At 25.9% G+C, this 21247-nt stretch overlaps 2 protein-coding genes across 2 annotated transcripts in view; both read left to right on the top strand.

Moving 5' to 3' along the window:
- Positions 1 to 6880: 6880 nt before the first annotated feature.
- LOC124419925 (putative transmembrane ascorbate-dependent reductase CYB561 homolog) lies at positions 6881 to 8323 on the top strand. Its single transcript, XM_046951007.1, has 4 exons — positions 6881 to 7267; positions 7360 to 7559; positions 7698 to 7943; positions 8008 to 8323. Exons 1-4 carry the CDS (start codon positions 7012 to 7014, stop codon positions 8020 to 8022), a joined length of 717 nt encoding a protein of 238 aa, XP_046806963.1. The 5' UTR covers positions 6881 to 7011; the 3' UTR covers positions 8023 to 8323.
- Positions 8324 to 10043: 1720 nt separating this feature from the next.
- LOC111688029 (trichohyalin) overlaps positions 10044 to 21247 on the top strand; it is a 96441-nt gene continuing 85237 nt past the window's right edge. Inside the window, exon 1 of the mRNA XM_023450523.2 lies at positions 10044 to 10523. The gene's annotated coding sequence lies outside the window, so the exon portion shown is untranslated. The remainder of the gene's footprint in view (positions 10524 to 21247) is intronic.

Genomic DNA, 21247 nt, shown 5'->3' with positions numbered 1-21247 from the left:
ATAAAAGCGACAATCAATATCAAAAATATGTATATTTTAATAAGATTTTCGATTTGAAATTTGTAAAGATTTTTTTATATAAATCTATAAGGATTCGGAATATTTATGTACATATGCAATTTATTTTAAATAAAAATACATTATGAGTCACCAAGAAATAGGTTTTTATTTTGTAGCGACCAGGTTCTTTCCAATAAAAGTGGCAGTTTATATAATATATATTAGCTTATTTTAATGAGATTTTTCATTTGAGACTTTTGAAGATTTCATATATTTAAATAATTTGTATTTCATTCTCACAAGTACTGTTATTACAACATGGAACATGTTTGTTATGACATCATTTTATAATAAAAATGAAACTGAAATCTATAATTAAAATTTACAACAGCCACAAGTTACAAACAAAAAATTTTAAATAAATATATTTTTACGAATTGGCATTGATAGAATTTTATTAAACTTATTTAAGTCTGTATGAGTGTAATGAATGAATGAGTAAATGAATTAATGACTAAATTACTAACTGCCAGTAATTTTATGTTTAATGATTAATTTAATATAATACTTTTGCTACCAACACCACCATTACTGCTAAATTAATATGAAATAAATTATTTTAACACCATGATAAATAATTCCATCAAATAACGTCAGTTCTGGAACTCAATACTTTACATTAATATCCTATTAAATATTTCATTTAAAATATTCATAAATTTATTAATATTTTTTACAGCTACACTTATTAATAATTATATTATTTCTAGTGATGCAACCGGTAAAAGTGACGTGATACGTACGCTGCTGCTGCAGCAGTAATGCACCACCCACCCCCATCTTTAGTTGGTTGGAGTTGTGTCGGCATTTGTGGTGATGCCGTCATGTTGCCATCATTAAGTTGTTCAGCAGTCGGCCAACCCACCTGCTGTTTGATGTTGAACTTTATAAATTAAATTGTTTCCAACAAGATGATCTTAATCAAACAACTTGTAACTAAATTAAATTAAACAAATTGCAAAAAACACTTGCAAAATGATATCATTTGTTTAATTTTTTTATATAAATTGTAATAAAAATACTTTTGTTTATTTTATTTATACAGAACCATAGTTATTATATTGTTTAAATTTGAGATTAAATAAAATTGTTATTATATTCTTAATAATACACAATTATTGTAAATATTTTTGTAATTTACACCTCAATTGTGGATTGTCATCACTTGAAATGTGTGAAAAATGGTAATATTTTTTATATGAATTACATGAATTAATTTAAATTGAAAATAAATCATTTTGAAACAATTACAAGGTTGTAAACATTTAAAAAACTAGTAGGATAAATTTAAATTTAATAGACTTTAATAGATTGTCAGAATAATATTTTGGAAGCAAGATCCAAATATGCCCATCGTTTCAACAAAGGTATTCGTCAGATATACCAACTTGTATGATCCTGTGATTTGTTAATTATTTCCATATAAATTGCTGCGAATTTTTTACCGTATGCAATATTTATATTTTAATTAATTACTGTTTAGTTTCCAATAAAAGTATTGTAAATATTTTAGTAATATTACTTTTCTTATTTATTTTAAATGTATACGATTAAAAATCTATAAATGTCTAATTATTTTTAAATTGCTGATAAATCGCATTATTAAAGTAACAATGACATTTTTATAACTAAAATTTTATAGACAATTTGATTGTGTGACGCCAGATTACACGGCCCAACCCAATTTCTATTGTAATCTAGGAAATTACAATCAATTTTAGCGTATCTAACAAAATCATTATTATTTTTTCTACCCTACACCATTTTAAAGTGGAAGGTATTATGTGTTTTTTATACTTTATTTTATTTACCAAATTTTAGAAGGATTTGAATATATACGACAATAGCCCCCATTTCATTTAGAAATTTAATTTTTTAACAAAAAATCATTTGAATATATCGTAGCCAAGGTAAAATTGGAAGAAAATGGAAGAGGTTTTGCAATTGTTATACATACTTATTACTTAGACAATTGCTAATACTCTTGTATTTTACTCCAAATTTATATTATTTACCTGATGTCAATAAATAAATATTTACATAAAAAAACTTGTTTGATTTTGCAATATTTTTCTTAAAACTGAAAAAAACTAAAAACCATGACTAATACGATTAATTTTCTTAGATGTTATTTTGTTTATTTTTCTAACAAACAGCAATAAAAATTTGTTGGAGGAAAAGTTCAACAAATCCTACAGATGGCTAAAAATAATGATGAAAAAACAATGATAATGATTAGTAGTGATGTGAATTTAGATGATGATTATGACAATCATGATTGTAGGCTGAACTGTTTACACAACATAAAGTAGCAAGCAGCAAAAAAGAATAAAATCAACTCGAAAACAGACAATCAGACAGTACGCCGGTCTATTGTAGACAGATTTGAAGGGAAATATTTTTGCAAATCATATAATCGAACAAGTAGTGTTGAAATTAAATATATTTTTGTGGTATTTTTTAAAAAAAGAATTATCATTTAGATTTTGTGATATTTATGGTGTTGATTGATTAAAAATAAACTTGTTATTTATAAAAAGAAAATAAAAATAAAAATATGCCATAATTATGTATGTATATGTATGTAATTAAGCATCAACATGCGTGAGATTTTTATAGTCGTATGTTCTTCAATTGCAAGACTAGAATGAATTGTTTATATGGATATACATTTTTAACGCCTCATGAATTTTAGTCGGTTGGAAAAAATTTTATAAGAATATAATAGTTTTCATCAAATTTTCTTTGCATGTGTGTATTTTTTTATTTCGTATTAATTGTACAAAATTGTATAGATTTTTGATTATGTTTACTGACTTAATTTAAAAAGGTCTCAAATTTGAATTTTCAAGCTAAAACTAATTTTTGAAGTCGAAGGTAGATAGATAGATAGATAGATAGATAGATAGATAGAGATACATAGATAGATAGATAGATAGATAGATAGATAGATAGATAGTTAGAATATTTGGAATGTCTTCCGGTATCTGAATAATTGAATAACAATTCCATTAGGTCATTTTTAAATTATCTAAAATTGTATATAATCACAGGGTGTACATATTCTTCAAAACTAAACAATTTTGGTTGTTATTCCATTGGCTGTTTGCTGTTGCTCATGTGCTATAAACATAAGATCAAAATCTCAAATTATTTTAATAAAAATAATATAAATGTTTTAATAAATAAACGCACACACTCTAAATGTTCGAACGTGATTAATGCTGGCCAGCAGGAAAGATTAAATTAATTTTCAAAACAAAAAAAATATAATCATTTACAAACTTGCGAGGTCATTATAATACAAAAAACATATTGAACACATGATATAAGACGATATTAATACTCCTTTTATTGTTACATTTAGAAAAAATTTAAATAAAATTTTCAAGGTCTTTAACAGGGTGTAAAATGATGTTTGTTGTAAAAAGCAGAGAAATTAATTTTACAAGTCAAAAAACTTTAAAGAAACCACTTGATGATTCTATTTACAAAATGTCTAAAAATGTATGTACTTGACCTATTGAACTACAGGCAATGGGTGCATGGGGAAAATCATAAAATGTATAATGTAAATTTAAAAATAAAATTTATATATTTTTTTAATATTAACTTTCATTCAATATTTTTTTAATAGACTTTATAATAAAGTCTTAATAAAGGGCTGAAAAGGAATTACTACCAATTAGTTTTACTTTTTTATTATTTTAAATTATTTTTTATGCCGGAACACAATTTCAACTTTTTTAATTTTCATTTTATTAATTATTGTTATTTCATGCCCTCTTCATTCATCATAATTTTATTCTCAATCAGGAAAATTGTGTCGATCATTATATTTTTTATGCTCGCTATTGCAAACTTAAAACAATGAGTAAATATGTACGTACGTACATATATTCTGATCATCTACATATTTGTTTTTAGGATTACAACTCATCACACTTCATTTCAACTCTTCTTTCAAATACCCAAAGATCTTGACAATTTTTGAAAATGGCATTATCATTATTTATATTTATATTAGAAATGAAACCATTAAGAAACCATTAAGAATTAAAATGACAGACAAAAAGAGACAACAACTTCAAGTTTGGTATATTGACATTTATACGAAATTTACATATTATATATATAAATATTTATATATATATATACATTTATTGTATACGTTACAATGCAATTGTATATAAAATTCACACAAGGAAGTTTTATTTAAATATAAAACGATTTTTTGTTTTCTTCATGTTTGGAAGATTGTGTCATTTAATAGGCTCGAATAAACATATTGAATTAAATACAAATATTTTTATTTAATATTTAAACTTATTTATGCTAAATAAATGTTATTACGATTACATGTTGAAAGTTTACTTTCCAATATACATACATATTGGAAATATAAACTTTATAATAAACACCATATGACTACTGCACTCGTGTTTATGGTTGTTACAATCAAAAATAATGTTTAAATAAACATGTATGTGGTTGTGGTAATCATATACATATGCATAAGATTGTTGTCGTATATTACACAATATGATTGCAACAACAAAAAATTAAATTTAAACTATAATATTGTAAAACTTTGATAACTGTTACCATTTACACCATATATTTTTTCTTTTCGATTAATATTGGTTTACTAAATATAATTTTAGCAAAACTAACAAACATCAATAATACATACATAGATATTACAATAAATTTTGATTGATGACTATATCCTTATATCCTTAAAATATTTACTATTTTATACAATCCTAGAAAATCTGAGTTCATTTTAATGGCATGAGACGTGTCAAAAGTTTAATACTAGAGATTGAACAAAAAATTCCATTCAATGCTAATGGAGTATTAACTTCATTTTAATGTGATCAAAATTTCAATGGTAAATTACACAAATCATTTAGATTAACTATCATTTAAAAGAAAAATATTTATTCAAATTAATCAGCCATTTAAAAATAACCACCATAGAGAAATTAATACTTTAAAACGTAATTTGAAAATAAATGCCTTTTATGGATGGGCCAAGAACTACAAACGAAATAATTGTTTTTTACTGTTTTGAGAAAAGAAAATTAAAACTATTTGTTTTAAGTGAAATTGTATACTTAATTGTAAAATAAATCTACTACTTGGTAACATTCAACTAAGTTTTAAACAGATATTATGAAACTATATTTGACAAATACAAACAAACTTCTTTCTCTAACAAATACAATATTGACCAGGTACATATACACATACATATGTATGTATATACATTATGTATGAAATTCTAGAGTTAGAAAAGTTAGCTAGAAAAGCTTTTTTCTTAGTTACTAGCAACATGTTTACAACTAAATATAGGGAAACTCTCACGAGAAGCAACAACAGTGAATGAGATGAAAAGTACAAAAGCCAACAAGAGTAAAAGCCCGAGTATTAAAAAGCTTTTAAATGAGGTGTATGAATTGAAAGTGCAAATCCAGTGGACAAAAAACATCAATTTACGTCTCTGTTTACAAAATAAATCAAATGAGATACAAATTTACCGGTGTTTTTTTCTATAAATGTAAAGTGTAAGTGTGTGTTAAATGTGCTCTACTCACCTTAATTCTCATTAAAAGGAAACGTCATCTGTATAATATACGGCGCCAAAATCTGCAATTAAAGAAAACATTTATTTTTAATTGTTGTAATCAAATTAACAGCGAAGAATTCAATTGAGTTTTAAATTCAAATATGTAATCATAAATTGTTTTGTTAACCAAATGCTTATGTTTATATGGTTTATTATAAACCTAAAATAAACGATTAATATCTTAATGAATACGGGATTAATTAACACTAGACTATAGACTAGACTATATACTAGACTATAGATTAGACCATAGACTAGACCATAGGATAAACCATAGACTAGACCATAGACTAGACCTTAAACTAGACCATAGACTAGACTAGAGACTAAACCATAGACTAACCATAGACTAGACCATACACTAGACCATAGACTATAGACTAGACTGTAAATTAGACTATATACTAAATGTTGACTAGAATATAGACTATAAAATTGTCTCCTGATTAGATTATAAACTATACAATAGATTAGTCTAAAGAGGTCTTATTCATCAACAAAATTTTAATTTATAATCGATTTATAAATTAAAATTTGTAAGGAAATTTTGTTTTATAAACGTTTTGTAAAATATTGTAAATATATACTTCATTTTACATGTAAAATATGTAATGTTAATTACAAATCAAAATCGTTAAACCGCATATTTACCATCAATTTAATTTAAATAGTATTTTACTTATCCTGTAAAATTTAAAAAAATATTAAACCAGTTGCGTTTTAGATGACGATATATTTTTTTTCTTATCATTTTCATTTGCTTGTTTTCAGTGGCGCTTAGAATTGCATTTTATTGATTTAGAATTGATATTTAAAATTAAAAAATAAAAAAACAAAAAATTATTGTTTTTAATATATTATAACCAGGAAGTATATTTTTTACAATGGGTATTAAGAATTTTTTGATAAAGTGCAACAATGTCAATTAATTATTTTATTAATAAATTAATATTTTAGAGATTTCATGTCAAGTTACCCAAGTTTACCGATTGGGATTGGATAGTAGTTTGGACAAATTTTTTATCATTTTTTATCATTATTTTTTATCAAAATTGGTTATGAACTGTTTGAGTTACAGTGAGTCAAAGTTTGACATTTTTGCCAAACATGTCGCTCATTTACTATTACATTGACATAATATAAAATTTTGGATTGCATGCTGATAATCATCAGCTATGTGGACGAGGCACCATATTTAATGAACCTTGCTTGCCTGATATAAAACAAATAAAATTTTCATTCAAACCTGAAATTTCCTTCAAAATACAAAAAGTCAACAAACTTCTTTAAAATATCAATCCTCAATATAATAAAAAAAAATGAAAATTAAACCGGCTCAAGTTGCTGCTTTTGCATTTATGATGGGCTACACTATTTTTGGACTCATGTGCCTAAAATTAGTATACAATCGCCAAAGTTGCAATGGTTCCTTTTACCTCACTAAAGGCTATCAATGGTTTACGACTGGAATTATTGGCCCACATATACAAGTAGATGTGCTTTTTGACAATCGTTTTTGTGCTGGCAGTTTACATGGCTTTTTAAGTTGCGCTTCAACGTATGTTTTAGGTTATGGTAAGTTCTTTTGGAAGAAAGAATAAAAAATTGCGTATTGATCTACAAACATACATATGTATGTATATATATTTTTTTGATTAAATTCACAGCCGTTGCTGTTTATCGCCTTTTTAATGGTTTTCGCACGCGATTTGTCAAACTTTTGCATGTTGGTTTACACGCAATTTCCCTTGCATTTTTTGCCTGTGGATATTTTATTCTATACTTTGCGGAATATAACGTGGAATATGATTATAATAAATTTCATGCCTACACCTCAATATTTGTTTGTTGTATGTATCTGTTGCAGGTAAGATCAATTTTGATTTTTAAATTTGTGTAATCGATCGAACGCAATTCGAAGTTCCGACGAAGCCTTCTATAAATGTTCGGCCAAAAGTTGGCGCCTATAAACTTTCAAGTACTTAATTTTTTAATCCATTTCCAGATTATTGTTGGCTTATCCACATTTTTCCTTCAAAGAAATATACAACTTCGTTTAAAATTTGCTCCATTTCATGATGTTTTCGGTATTTGGTTGATTATTGCTTTGGTGGCTTGCTGCATATCGGGAAAACATTACGCCCTGATAGACTACACCAAAATGAATCAAAATGCTTTCTATAGTCTAACATTTGTTTCGTATTCTTTTCTTTTGATAGTGGTTTTAAATCCATTTTTTGAATGGGATTTGGTAGGCAACATTCATTAAACAATTTGTATTATTTTATTATTTAAAATTTCTTTCTATTTTCTAGGTGGGTCATATATAAATATGTATTTTTTTAAAAAAATAATTCATTTGACTAAAGATTAAAACCATATTACCTGCATAAATGCTTATGTGAACTTCTTAGATATATTGTTTGGGATCATTAAGTTCTTAAATATTGTCATATATCTCTATCGATTTATAAATAATCACAAGGTATCTTGTGTAAGTTTATGTTTTTTAGGGTAGTACTTTTCACTATTGACATATATTTCATTTTATAACTGATACTATATAATGCTGTTCGCACAAATTACTATTATTTTAATTTTTTTAATAAACATTGCTACAATTGTTCGTTATTTACTATGATTATCTATAAAAATGATTTAGTAAAAAACTAAATAAAAATTGTTTCCTTGAAAACATGTGTGTATGTGACAAAATAAAATTATTTAGCATTTCGATTGAAAAGATCTTATTTAAAGTCATAAATTTATTTAGACACTCCTCGACAAAGTGTATAAAATCTGTAAAATTTATTTTTGAAAACAGCTTAAAAATATGAATAAGAAAAAAAATCATTCAACGATAAATTATTAAATGATCTCAGCTTAGGAAACGAATAAAAATGTGTTGTTAATGGAATCATAATTTAATATAGAAATTAATTTTTATAATTTTAGAATACTGGTATCCTGTCTCAGACATGTGTTAATAAATATACCCAGTAGTTCTAATAACAACATGGTTTCTCTTTGGGCTAAAATTTCTTATAAGAGAATTGTCAAACATTTGTTAAAAAACCTTTTTTCAACAAAGTTGATGATTTTAATTTTAGGTTCGGTGGAACAAAATAACACTTTCTGTAGTCCAGTCTATAGGCTTGTCCATAGTCTAGTCTATAGTCTAGTCTAAAGGCATGTATAAAATCTAATTTATAGTCTAGTCTATATTCTATAGTCTAGTTTATTGTCAATAGTCTAGTATGTAGTCAAGTATATAATCTAGTCCGTAGTGAAGTATAAAGTATAGTCTATATTCTATAGTCTAGTCTATATTTTAGTCTATAATCTAGCCTTTAGTCTAGCCTATAGTTTATATTCAAGCTTATCTCTAGCCTTTTTGAAATAAAAAATTTTGAATAAAAATATGCATTAATTTTTCATTTGAAAACAAAAATTTAAATAAGTTTTCAAATGCATATTTACATCATTTAAAAGGTTTTTGGTTATTGGAAATACTTTAATTTTATTTTAGTTATCTTTCCAAATTTTACAAATGTCTCGTGATAAATATTACAAAATATGCTACATGTTAAATATTTATCAAGTAATCCGCTATAAATATTGATATTGGATTTCAGAAAATTGGTGTTTTCTGTGATATGGAACACAATTCATCAATATTGCATGCAACACGTTTAATACATATCACAATAAAGCAAATATCAAGATATGTATTGAACGTGTGACACTTCCCTGTAGTCTAGTCTATAGTCTAGTATACAGTCTAGTCTGTAATCTAGTCTTGAATATACAGAAATAAAAGCCACAAAAATAGCGAAATTCTGGCAAGATTGTTTGATAGAATTATCACAGATTTTAAAACTTTAATTTCAATATTTTTACTTCATAAGTGTTTCACATTTTAAAATAAAAATGGTTTAAATTTAAAACAACGTTAGTAAAATTGTGTAGTTTTAAAGAATTTTAAATACTGCCAACATGTTTATATACATATATTAAAACAACATGTTCTCTTTTATATTAAACAAATCTTAACAACATTTATGTTAATCAACATTAAGCTCACAATACAATTGCTGCTCTGTTAACATTTAGGGAACATGTTTATAGATGTCATATGAATGTGTATGTTTGCCGTGAGTATCTGTGTGTCAGTGAATGTTGTTGGTGTTTTATTATTGTTTTTTTGCTAATATTATGCTTGTAGCCAGCAAGTGTGAGTTTCTGGTAGTGAGTGCGAGAAGATTGAATGAAACTTTTTTCTAGTTGAATTTGTGTCTAAAAGGTTTTGCGGCGTTTACGATGGCAAACATTTTTTCATATTTCGATTCAGTTGCGATTTAACATTCGATTTGATAAAACGTGCTTGTTGTTGTAACGCGAATATTTTTGCTTTTAGATATTTTCTTACAAACTAAAATTATTATAAGAAAAAATAAAAACAAATAAAAATTATTTCTTTCAAAACAAGACGCACCCGGTGTGTGATAAAATAAAAAAGTTTTAAAATCTATTTTGGAAATTGACCAATTTTTTGGCAGTGTCTTTAATTAATAGTGTTTTCAAACAAACAAAAAAATTAACAATATTACTATAGTTTATACTTTTTAGAATATAAAAAAAGAATTATTAAACACATTAAAAATTGTTTGTGCATTTGCTAAAATCAAATTACACGAGTAACGTGTTAAACAAAAATATATAAAATTTTTCTTCACTTTAAACTAGTGTTAGCAACATTTTTTTAATACCCAGCAAAACAGTTACTATTAAAGAAGACTAAATTCTTGAATTTTGTGTTTTAAATTAAAAGGTGAGTGTTAATTAAAAATAAATTTCTTTTAGACAATAAACAATATATGTATATATACATATTTAATGCAACAGCGTAATTTTCAATAACTGTAGTAACAAATTTTTTTTTGCAAACATGTGAGTGAATCCTTTTAAAATGTTGGTTAGAAAAAGCAAAATATTTCTCCAAAAAGTTTTCAAACTATTTTTTGTTCTTATTTGTTTTTTTTTTAAATGATGTATTTAAGTTATCGACATCTTTATTTAAAAAGTTTGCTAGCTCAATATTGGGCCGGTGTAAATTTTAGAATCAAATTATTAACTTTTTGCTTAATATTTTGTAATGAAACACAAGTATGGATGTGATGATAATTTAACTACTTTAGAATGCGTTTAGAAGAAGAATATGCTAAATCCATCTTGACAAATGTTCTAGAATAAACAAAAAACTTTTTTAGACAATTTTATTCATGAAGTTAACATATTGTTATTTTCCAGTCCTAGGGTAATTAACCTGTTTTGTATCTTTTTTGGCCAGACTTTCTAGCTCTTTTTGGTAAAGAAAAAGAAAACCTATAGATCTAAAAAAAAAAAAATAATTAAATTCAAAGAACAATAATATTAAAGGAAATCAACATGTCTTTGTTGCTCTTAAATGTCCGATATTACAAAATGGTCAAATGGATCTTACTAAAAAATATAGAAAAAAATCCAAAGAAGCGAAAAAGAGGTACAATTTACTCTATGGATGTACTGAAAAAGGCCGGCAAAAGTGATGATTTTAACACAGGCTTGTCATAGGAGTGATGTCCTTTTCATTTGATTCCGAATTTACTACTTCTAAAGTCATTCTCAAGAATGACTCGTTTTATGTAGTTTTTATTTAAATCAATTCAACTCTCTCTTCTCAAAATGACGCATTAAAAACGCACTATATAAAGTACCTTACTACATAGTTTTGCTTGACCAACCATAACATTGTCTTACGTACTTCTGCGAATTTACTATTAAGGTCTTTTATGATTTATGATTATTTTTAACAATCATAATTTTTATTACGTTTAACAACAATAAATCTACAAAAACCCTAAAAAAATTGGATTATCATGGCATAAGTTAACGAAGCTAGCGTTACTCTCATACTCTCACTTACTTGTTTATACGATTTTAGCCATTTTTATTGTTAATAATAGATTTTTACCAAAAAAACGTGGTCATACATTTTTTTCTTTTTTCGCTACTAACAACAATTGTTTATATTGTTTTTGTTCCATTTATTAATAAATTATGTTAAAAGTATGTATTTTAGTATGTTTTTATCATTAAAAACTGAAAAATATAAAAAATATATTAGACAAAAATTATTGCTATGACGGCTGTGAAAATTTTGTGGTAAATTGAGGCGCAACAGTTTTTAATATAAATTTTTAATTGTTTTTTCTTCACTTTCTGTGTGTGTCTGTGAGTGTTTGTTGTTAATGTCAGTGTTATTTTCATTTTTAATAATTAAACATTTTTATAGATTTATTCCTACATAAATATTGTTGATTTTTTGGCAATTTGGTTTTGATATTATTAAATAATTACGAATGTTTTATGTAATGTTTTATTATTATAATTTCAAACAGATGCCAGTGTGGTATTTTACGATGACCTTGTGAAAGGGTAAAAATATTGTGAAAAAAAATATTAAATAAACTGTATTAAAAGAATTATGAAATTTTAATATGTGAATATAAATTTTAAAATAGGGTGTAAATGTTTGAAAATACCTTTAGTTAGCCTAAAAGCTTTGATAATTAATTTAAAGAGAAAAAACATTCAAAATTTAGTACTTGTATTATATTTTATATTTTATCAATTTTTTTATTTCTTTGTAAATAAACATAATTATATTGTTTTCTTAATCAGCGGAAATTTTCATAACTTCCCTAATTAAATTAGAATTTTAAATTTCTCTTTAAACGGATTTATCATATTATTAAATTTACATAAATGTCACCATTATGTTCTCACGTTTACACATAACCAAACATGTTAATATCCACACACAGTATTTAATTTCGCTGACTACACCAACAACTATTCTCATTAAATTAACAGTTAAGTTCTTAGCTAAAGTGTTGATTTAAAAAAAACTCTTGTTTTTTTGTTTCCTTGAATTTGAATCATGTACTCTTGAAAATGAAACTGACATTTGCATTTTCAATGGAAAACTAAAGAGCAACAACAACAGCAATATAAACAAAAAGTGTAAACAAATAAACGTCATGCAAGGTAGAACAACAGCTGTCAGTCATTGAGATCTAGAGCAAAAATACTCTTACATTAGCGGGAAATAAGATTTGTTTATTTTTTATCAGTGTTGTAGTTGAAATTGAGTAAAGGAATTCTTAGGACAGGTGGTAGGTAAAGGAGGAGTACTTTTTCCCGCTTAAGCTACTTTAACAGTTATTATTACTTTAAATGTTTTAATATTTTCAATTTTGTAATATTTCAAATGTCCATTTTTATTGTCTAATCTTTCAAAAACCAGAAACGCATCTGAAGGTGTGCAGATCTTTTGAGAAGATTGATATCTAAATTCCCTTTGACAATTTTTGCTAGGACACCTATTGGTCCTGAAAAGTTAAATTTATTAAAAAAATAAAATGTCGAACTTTAAACTTTTGTAATTCCGAAAATTCTTGGCTAATAGAGCTGAAACCTTGGTGCCAAATCGGAAGACATTTAAAAATTAGGTCACTTGACACAAAATTATTGTTATTATAACAATTACCTGCGATTAAAGAACTATTTATTATAATTATTTTTAATTGTAATTAAATTTTTCATTAATATAAATTACATTGATTAATAAATTTTACCTATTTATGTAAATTGCATAATTTAATGGTTTCTTTTATTGGATTTATGTTTCATATTATTTCGCGATCTAGTGTAAACACTTTGTTCATGTTCTTATGCTCCAAAAAAATTAAAAAAATAAAAATTAAAAAATAATGCATTACGTTTTAAAAATCTATTTGCAGTACCAAATATCTAAAGCACAAAAATATACATTTTACGAATATGCAACACAGAAACGCCAGAAGAAATTTAAAAAAGAAAAATCGTAAATTTTACAAAACAACAAAAAATATCTGCTCGACTTTTTGGCTTTTTATAATTTACGAACAACAAATGTGTACTCATTTTATATTTAGAAGTTTTAAACTTTGTCTACGCGATTACTTTTTGCACAAACAAAAAAAGCGAAGAAAAATAAATTAACGGTCAAGATCGGCTAAAGAAAACACTATATTTATTTCAATAATACATTTTAAATAGAGTTTAGTTAAACCGGCTTCGTTGTAACAACAAAATAATTAATCAGTCTCTTGATTTCTTTGAGATGACGAAATTTATGGTTATGTTGTTTAAAGCTTTTATAACTTATTTCTTGAGATTACTTTGGACACATTGCCAGCACTAAATTTAAAATACCCAAATAACAGGCTAAAATGATGACGCTAATCCACATGATGACGATGATGAGGATGATGTTGTATCAACAATGTAAAAACACAGACAACAAAAGCAACAATATGAAAAACAACACATAAAATTATTTTTGGTTAGTAAAAAACAAGAAAAAAGCGAAATGAAATAAAAAAAGGCCAAAAACTACAAAAAATACACATTTTCCTTAAATTCTTTTTTAGAGCAACGAAATGAAGCAAAAAATAAATAAATGAAGCAACAAGATATACAAAAAGCAAAAAAATACACACAAAATTCTGAAAAAATTGAAACAAAAAAAAAAAAATTATAAAAAATAAAAGTAACCACAAAATAAAATGCATGCCAAGTATATTTTCAATAGACACAAATACAAAAAATTAAGAAAAAAAAACAAAATAATGAAAAATATATTTAAACCACATTTTATGTTCTATATAAGTCATGAAAGCGAAATGGCAGCCGTAAAAAAAACAAAATACTACAAGAAATGAGGGAGGGTTTTTGTTTACTGGCACTACACATCATCAACACCGTTCTCATCATCATTATCGTTAACAGCAGCAACGCCAGAATATTGTTCAAAACGAACAAAAGGTCAACCATTTAGAAAAAAAATTAACAAAGAAAAAAACCTTACCAAAAAATAGCTTTTTGGCTAAATAGTTTAAACAAAAAATATTATAAAATTAAAAGACCAGAAGAGTGTAGATTTTGTTGAGTTTAAATTGTAGGAATGATGAAATATTTTAAAAGTCCAGTCAAGAAGTCATTGACTGCTAGACCCAAAGAGAGAAGGGAAGAAGAGGACTTTGGTAAAATATTTATAAATGTAGAGTAAAAATTTTTTTAATATTTTTAGTTGAACTTTTTAAAGTAACAAAAAATCCCATTTAAATGTCCAGAAATAAAATAAATAGTTTATTCGTTTACTGTTTAACGACTAAGCAAAAGAGAGTATCTGTATAACAAGAATCGGAAGAGAATGACGAATGAGACCTCTTAGTGGTTTCGCTTATTTTTAAGCTTTAGTTTAGTAGTTTTCTTTAAACAAATTGAAAGATAACGACGAATGTGCTCCATATGTTAGCTTGTAGCTAATAATGGGAAATTTAACTTTTTTCCCCACTTTATGACATCGAAAAAAAAACGTTGCTTTAACGTCGTAAAGCATAGCCTAGATCAAGGGTTTCCAATGGGGGTTAATGGGGGACTCCTTAGTATGGTAGCAACATACTAGGGGCCAAGAAGACGTACGAAAAATAACATAAATTGACAAAGAAATCTTCCATGAAATTAAATACATTCTTCAAGGAGTACGTGAAGCGAAAAACGGTGGGAACCGCTGAACTAGATCATAGTGGAACCAATTGACTTGTCCATAAATGCTACCTCATAAACTAATCAATAGTCAATAGCACACAGTAGAGTAAAACATTTTATAAACTTAAATTTATTCAGAATTTTTTTTAATTTTTGCGGTTCTTTTATCTTAATTAATTACTTTTAAATCTAAATAAGTACTCTTAGGCATGTTGTTTATCTTTTACCATATTTTTATCCAACGACACTACTGTGCACTGTAGTTAACTAAACGCCATCATCTCAGTTATTATTTATTTACACAACATTACTCAGTCGTTGTTATGCGGTTTTTGTTTGTTATTTATTTGTTTTATGAATAGTTTGCAAAATTTTTTTATTTGCAAATTTGCACTATTTTGTTTATTTTTTATCTCTTCTCCATTTGTTGTTCCCATAAAAAAAATGTTTTTGTACAATCTCGTGATAAAAAATTAAAATTTAGTTAGAAGTTTATCTTATCGCTTGTGAAATTATTATTATTCTCATTTTATTATTATTTTAATTAATGCAAACTACAAATGACATTGTGCTACACACAACCTCAACAGCAACAACAACAATTATCCAAGAGAATACAGACAGCAGAGATTAGGAAGAGACAATGTAGAATGTGGTCTGTTGGAATTGGAATGTTGGTGCATGACCCAAATAAGTTTTATGTTTGTTTATCATAAAATTAGATAAATATACATATTTATAAAAAAAAGGAATTTTATTAAATGCAAAAATGTGTTTGTAGAAGAAATGTTTCTCTAAAATTCTATTAGATAATATTAAGCTAAATATTTATTTTATTTATCTCGATACCGGAAGATGCATCTGCTAGCTATGATCGTCATAAATAGTTACTCAATGACTTGTCGAAGACTTTGTTTAGTTTTTGCTTTAATTGTTGTCAGAATGTACAGATATTTTATATCTTAAATAAATCTATACAATTTCTTAAATATTTGATTCAAACGTTAGCACTAAAGTATTTTAAAAATTTATTCAATTTACTTAAGTCCTTTAATAACTTAAGTTTTCTATGAGATTCGGTTTATATATAAATGTTTATTAAAAAAAGCCTTATTTCGCAATCCCCTTTATTAAAGTCTCTTTAGAAGCTTTCATTTTTTATTAAATATTTATTTTGCCTTAAAAACACTCCTACAATTTTTATCTTTTATTTCCCCCCTTACAAAATGCATTAATAATTAATTTGTTTGAAATTCAAGCAGCCCTGATTTGCATAATGTGCAGTTTTTTTGTTTGCTTTTCATTGTCGGTCGGTCATCATGTTTTCTTTAAGAATAAATTAATTTAATTAAAGTATTTGTGTTCTCGTAGTTTGACAGAGTCAATCGATAGTAATTTGATATTTAAACATTTAATTGTTGTTGAACTTTGCTAAAAAAGAATATTTTTTTACAAACCTTTTAAAATTAAAAACAACTTTACAAAGGGTGTGAAATTGTAGGGTGAACCTTGAAAATATATAAACAAAATCGGCTTTAAAGTGAAATATGAAGTTTCTGCTATAAAAATAGTGAAGTCTATGTATTTGCTCTGTGTTTCAGCGCCCAACTTCTCTAGAGTCCTAATATTTTTGTTAATATAATTTACTTCGAATCATTATTTTATTACTAACACATAGTTTTTTTTTTAATTTCTTGGGGCACCCTAAAAAGATCGTTTAAAAAAGTGCTAAGAATTTTTTATACACATACATACCTACTTAAAAAATGTTGTAATAGTCTCAAATTACTGAAGAATACAAAGTTCACGTTAAAAAAAATAAACATTGCAAAAAATTTAATAATTAAAAAATAAAACTAAAAATATACATTTTTAACCCTTTAATGCACAGGGTATAAAAACAAAAAAAAATATTTGCATGTTTATAAAAACATTCGAGACAACAATAGTTTAATTAAAAATAAGGGTGAGAGAATCCCATAAGGCCACTTGGAATAATAAAATGGTGGGTAGAACCACAATAATTCTATGGGGTGTCACTGTTGAGAGCAAGTCTGAGGATAGTATTATGGTAAGTATTCTGAGTGGACACACGTACACAGCTATGCAAAATTGGACAAGAGGATCAGACGAATGTAAATTATATAGAGAGGACAGCGAAACTCTGATGCGCTTTCTTTGACACTGTCAGGTATTCGCCGAAGTTATATCCAAGTATTCTGGTAGTGATAACATTTCTCACGAACACTGATTGGATAATTCTTAGGAATTACGTTCAGTAAAGTGAGTCTCTTTCTGAAGAGAATAAAAATTTTCGTTTGACAACTGCTTCAGTTTCGCCTATATGTACTACTTACTATATGTACATATATTATGTTAAAACATTCGATACTTTTATACATCGAATCAAGTTTTTTGAACAAAAAATGAGAAGCAAAATATCGATGACTGAAACTTTAAACCTATTTTCCTCAATCATTTTTTAACAGCACATAGTTTCGTTTAAACAAATATGGTAAGAACTATAAGTTCAATTTGGTTTTATTTCCAGCAAAATATTTTTACTACATATTGTTTGTCCAAACTTAATTAAAAAAAGTTTTATTTTCATAGTAGACCACATAATAATAACTCGAAAACATCTTTAACATCTGATTTGTTATTTTTCTAATATATGTTTTAAAAAAGTTTTTTTTAGTTACATTGTCTAAATAAATTACATTTTACTTTTAATACCAAATTTTTATTTCAAATAATTTTGTGATTAAATCCACAAAATAAAAATCAATTATACTTTAAGTATAAAATTGTCATAAGAGAACATCAAATGATTAACAAACATGTGTTTCTTTCATACATAAAAAAATTATCTTTTTTAATTAAAAAAGTTAAATGGTTTATTATTTAATTTCTTTTTATAAATAATGTGTTACCTTGTTAATGCAATCGTTTTTTTTTTCTTATTTTTTTTCAATTAGTTACTATCTTATCATAAGAACATATTTTTTCTCTTGCAGTAATTGTATAAAACTATGTCAATTTTAATAGAGAAATTGCTAAAACTGTAATTTTTGCAAAAAAATTATTGCAAAATAAATTGAACATAATATTGTTAACACCTACAAAGCAAATAATGAGTGAGTGTATAAAAATAATAATAACAGAAAAACACTGAAGATAAACACATTAATATTGAAATATGGGTATTTTAGTTCTTATTACGTTATTTCGTACACTTCTGATAAGATAATAAAATTATAACATACAAATTATAATCGACAAAATCTAGGAGTAACCAAGAAACACACTGTTTAACATCGCACGTTTTCGATCTTACTATCAGTTATACTTTACTTTATAAATATTAAATCAAACAAATTTAGAGACGATTCCACTGCTGACATTGATATTACTTTGGGATCAAGAAAATATCGTATGGGGGACACGATTTTTTATGTTATATTCAATATTTTACCAAGCTTAAAATAATCTTTTTTATGCTTTATAATAGTTCCAAAAATATTTCTAGTCTATCGATGGCCGTTCGTGAGCTGGACCGCTTACAAAAATTGGATTAAAATTATAAATAATTGCGAATAGGTCTCTTAATTGTTTACCTTTTTTAACCTCTACACGCACTAAAAGGACATTATCAATTTGATAACCTAACAGATATTCACTGCTGACAAATAATTTCTTAAAAAAATAAATATAATAAAAGTTACAATTTAAATAAACTTTAATGTATGTATGTAAGTATGTACTTCAAAAACATTTTATTGTTAATTTAATTATTGGCAATTGTTAACCAATAGACGAAGGTAGCAAGTACATTGAGCCATGTAACATTTATCCTTGATCCAACATTTATTTTTAAAAGCAGGTGGTATGTGGCGTATACGGAATTTAATATCTGAAAAATAAATGTTCATCCCAAAAATAAGTAATGCGACATACATATACATTTTTAGTCTATTGTATTGATTGCCCTGCGTTCTCACGAACAATGGACAAATAGGTTTTCGTTAAAGGTTTTTTATTGTATTGTTCCCAAAACGTTTTTACAGTTTTTATGTTCTGAATGAATATAAATAAAATATAAGGAATAATAGAGAAATACATAAGTATAAAGAGGAATGGGACAACAATACATACATAAATATGTAGTATAAAAAACGAGCTTAAATAAACCACAAAATTCTATAACATCAATGTTGCAAAAGACCATAAAGATTCTATTTTCAGTGTGTGGATATAAAAAGAAATAAACGGCAGCAGTAGAAGAAGCAGTGACAGAATACATGCCAGGGAAATAATGTCACTCACTTTCGTTAACCTTGACCAAGAATAATCTGGGCATTGTATACACGTACATGAGGTAATAAATGCTGAAAACAGAAATACAAACAACCAAACATACACAATAAGGGGCATATATTGCGAAGGGATAAGAAATATTTCACAATTTGAGTTAAATGTAGGGTTTAGATATATACAAGTTAATTTTCTTTTTCTTCAGACTATATTAAGTACAACATATTCGAAAGAGTTGAAAATAATTGAAATATTTGCCAACAGATGCCATCTTATTATAACTTTTGTTTATTGCAAACAATATGCCGCCACTTGTAGTCGCTTCATTTTATTACAAAACTTTGCTAAAAAGGATAAAACCGAGATAATATTGTCAAAAATAGCTACTATTATCATGAATATAGAAAGAGCAAATATTATATGAATAAAGAGATTTATTTTTGTAAATTCAAATTTATGTATGTATATTAGGGATATAACTGTTGACGTTATGTCCCTATAGAGCATTAAAAATTATGAAAAACCACGGAGTAGTTTTTTCCACAGTTGTTAAAAAAGTTCATGCAATAACCTTTACATTGCATATTTTCAATTATTTTAGAAAATTGTTAAGCTGTTTTTTAATTAATATTAGCTGCGGACATACTTCAAAATAAAATATTTAGTAAGAGAAGTATCCCACACAATTGCAAAAAAAAACTTTCAATTATTTATATAATGACGTATTCATCACCGCCCAGACCAAACCGTTAAAGTTAGATTCATGCATTTTCGGTACTAAGTTTATTTGCCATTGTTAAGATCCACTAGAAAAGGATTTTTGGAAACTGGAACGTTTAGGGGAAAAAAGGTAAAAGTGTGTATATTTCAGAAATTGGTTTTGGTGCGTGATGTTTTTGATTCCAAATGAACCAAAAAATTATATTAATTAATTACACAACACTAGCCATCACGTGATGGTATGCTAAAAATTTCGCAAAATTTGTGATATTCCTAATGTATATATTCAACATATATTAAACCTACACATTGTGAAATAAACAATAATCCATTTGTGTGACAAAGTTCAAAACTATATTTTGAATTACTTTAAAATTTGATAATTATTACAATTTTCCAGCAGTTTGGCAAATGATTAACTACTTGCTTGGCTTAAGTCGTCATTTAAGTAGCTCTAAGTAATATAAAAAATAATTAGTTTATCTTAATTTGTATTTAATAACTAAAAAACATACTTTCTTCTTAATTTTCCATTAAACATTGTCAATAACTTCAGGTCATAGTTTTTCTGTTTTTTTTTCACTCTCTTTCGATTTTTCATTAAAAATAAACATTAATTTCTCTGTAAGTCAATTAATTATTAAAATTAAAGAATTTCACAAAAGGATTTTAATGAACAGTGAAAAAAGAATACATAATATTAAAACGTATTTATAGGACATTTTTCGCAAAAAAAAATAGCACCACAAAATTCAATTTTGTGTCCTCTTTAAGACCGAGTATGGTTGGGTATGCATGAGTATTGCATTTATAAATATATTTGTACAACTCCATTATAGATTTGGTCGTTCTGCGAAGGTCAGTTATTTAAAGTGGAATAAGAAA

The sequence above is a fragment of the Lucilia cuprina genome, chromosome 5 (assembly GCF_022045245.1).
Source record: "Lucilia cuprina isolate Lc7/37 chromosome 5, ASM2204524v1, whole genome shotgun sequence".
Taxonomy (NCBI): Eukaryota; Metazoa; Arthropoda; class Insecta; order Diptera; family Calliphoridae; genus Lucilia; species Lucilia cuprina.
This window is presented reverse-complemented; position numbering and strand designations above follow the sequence as displayed.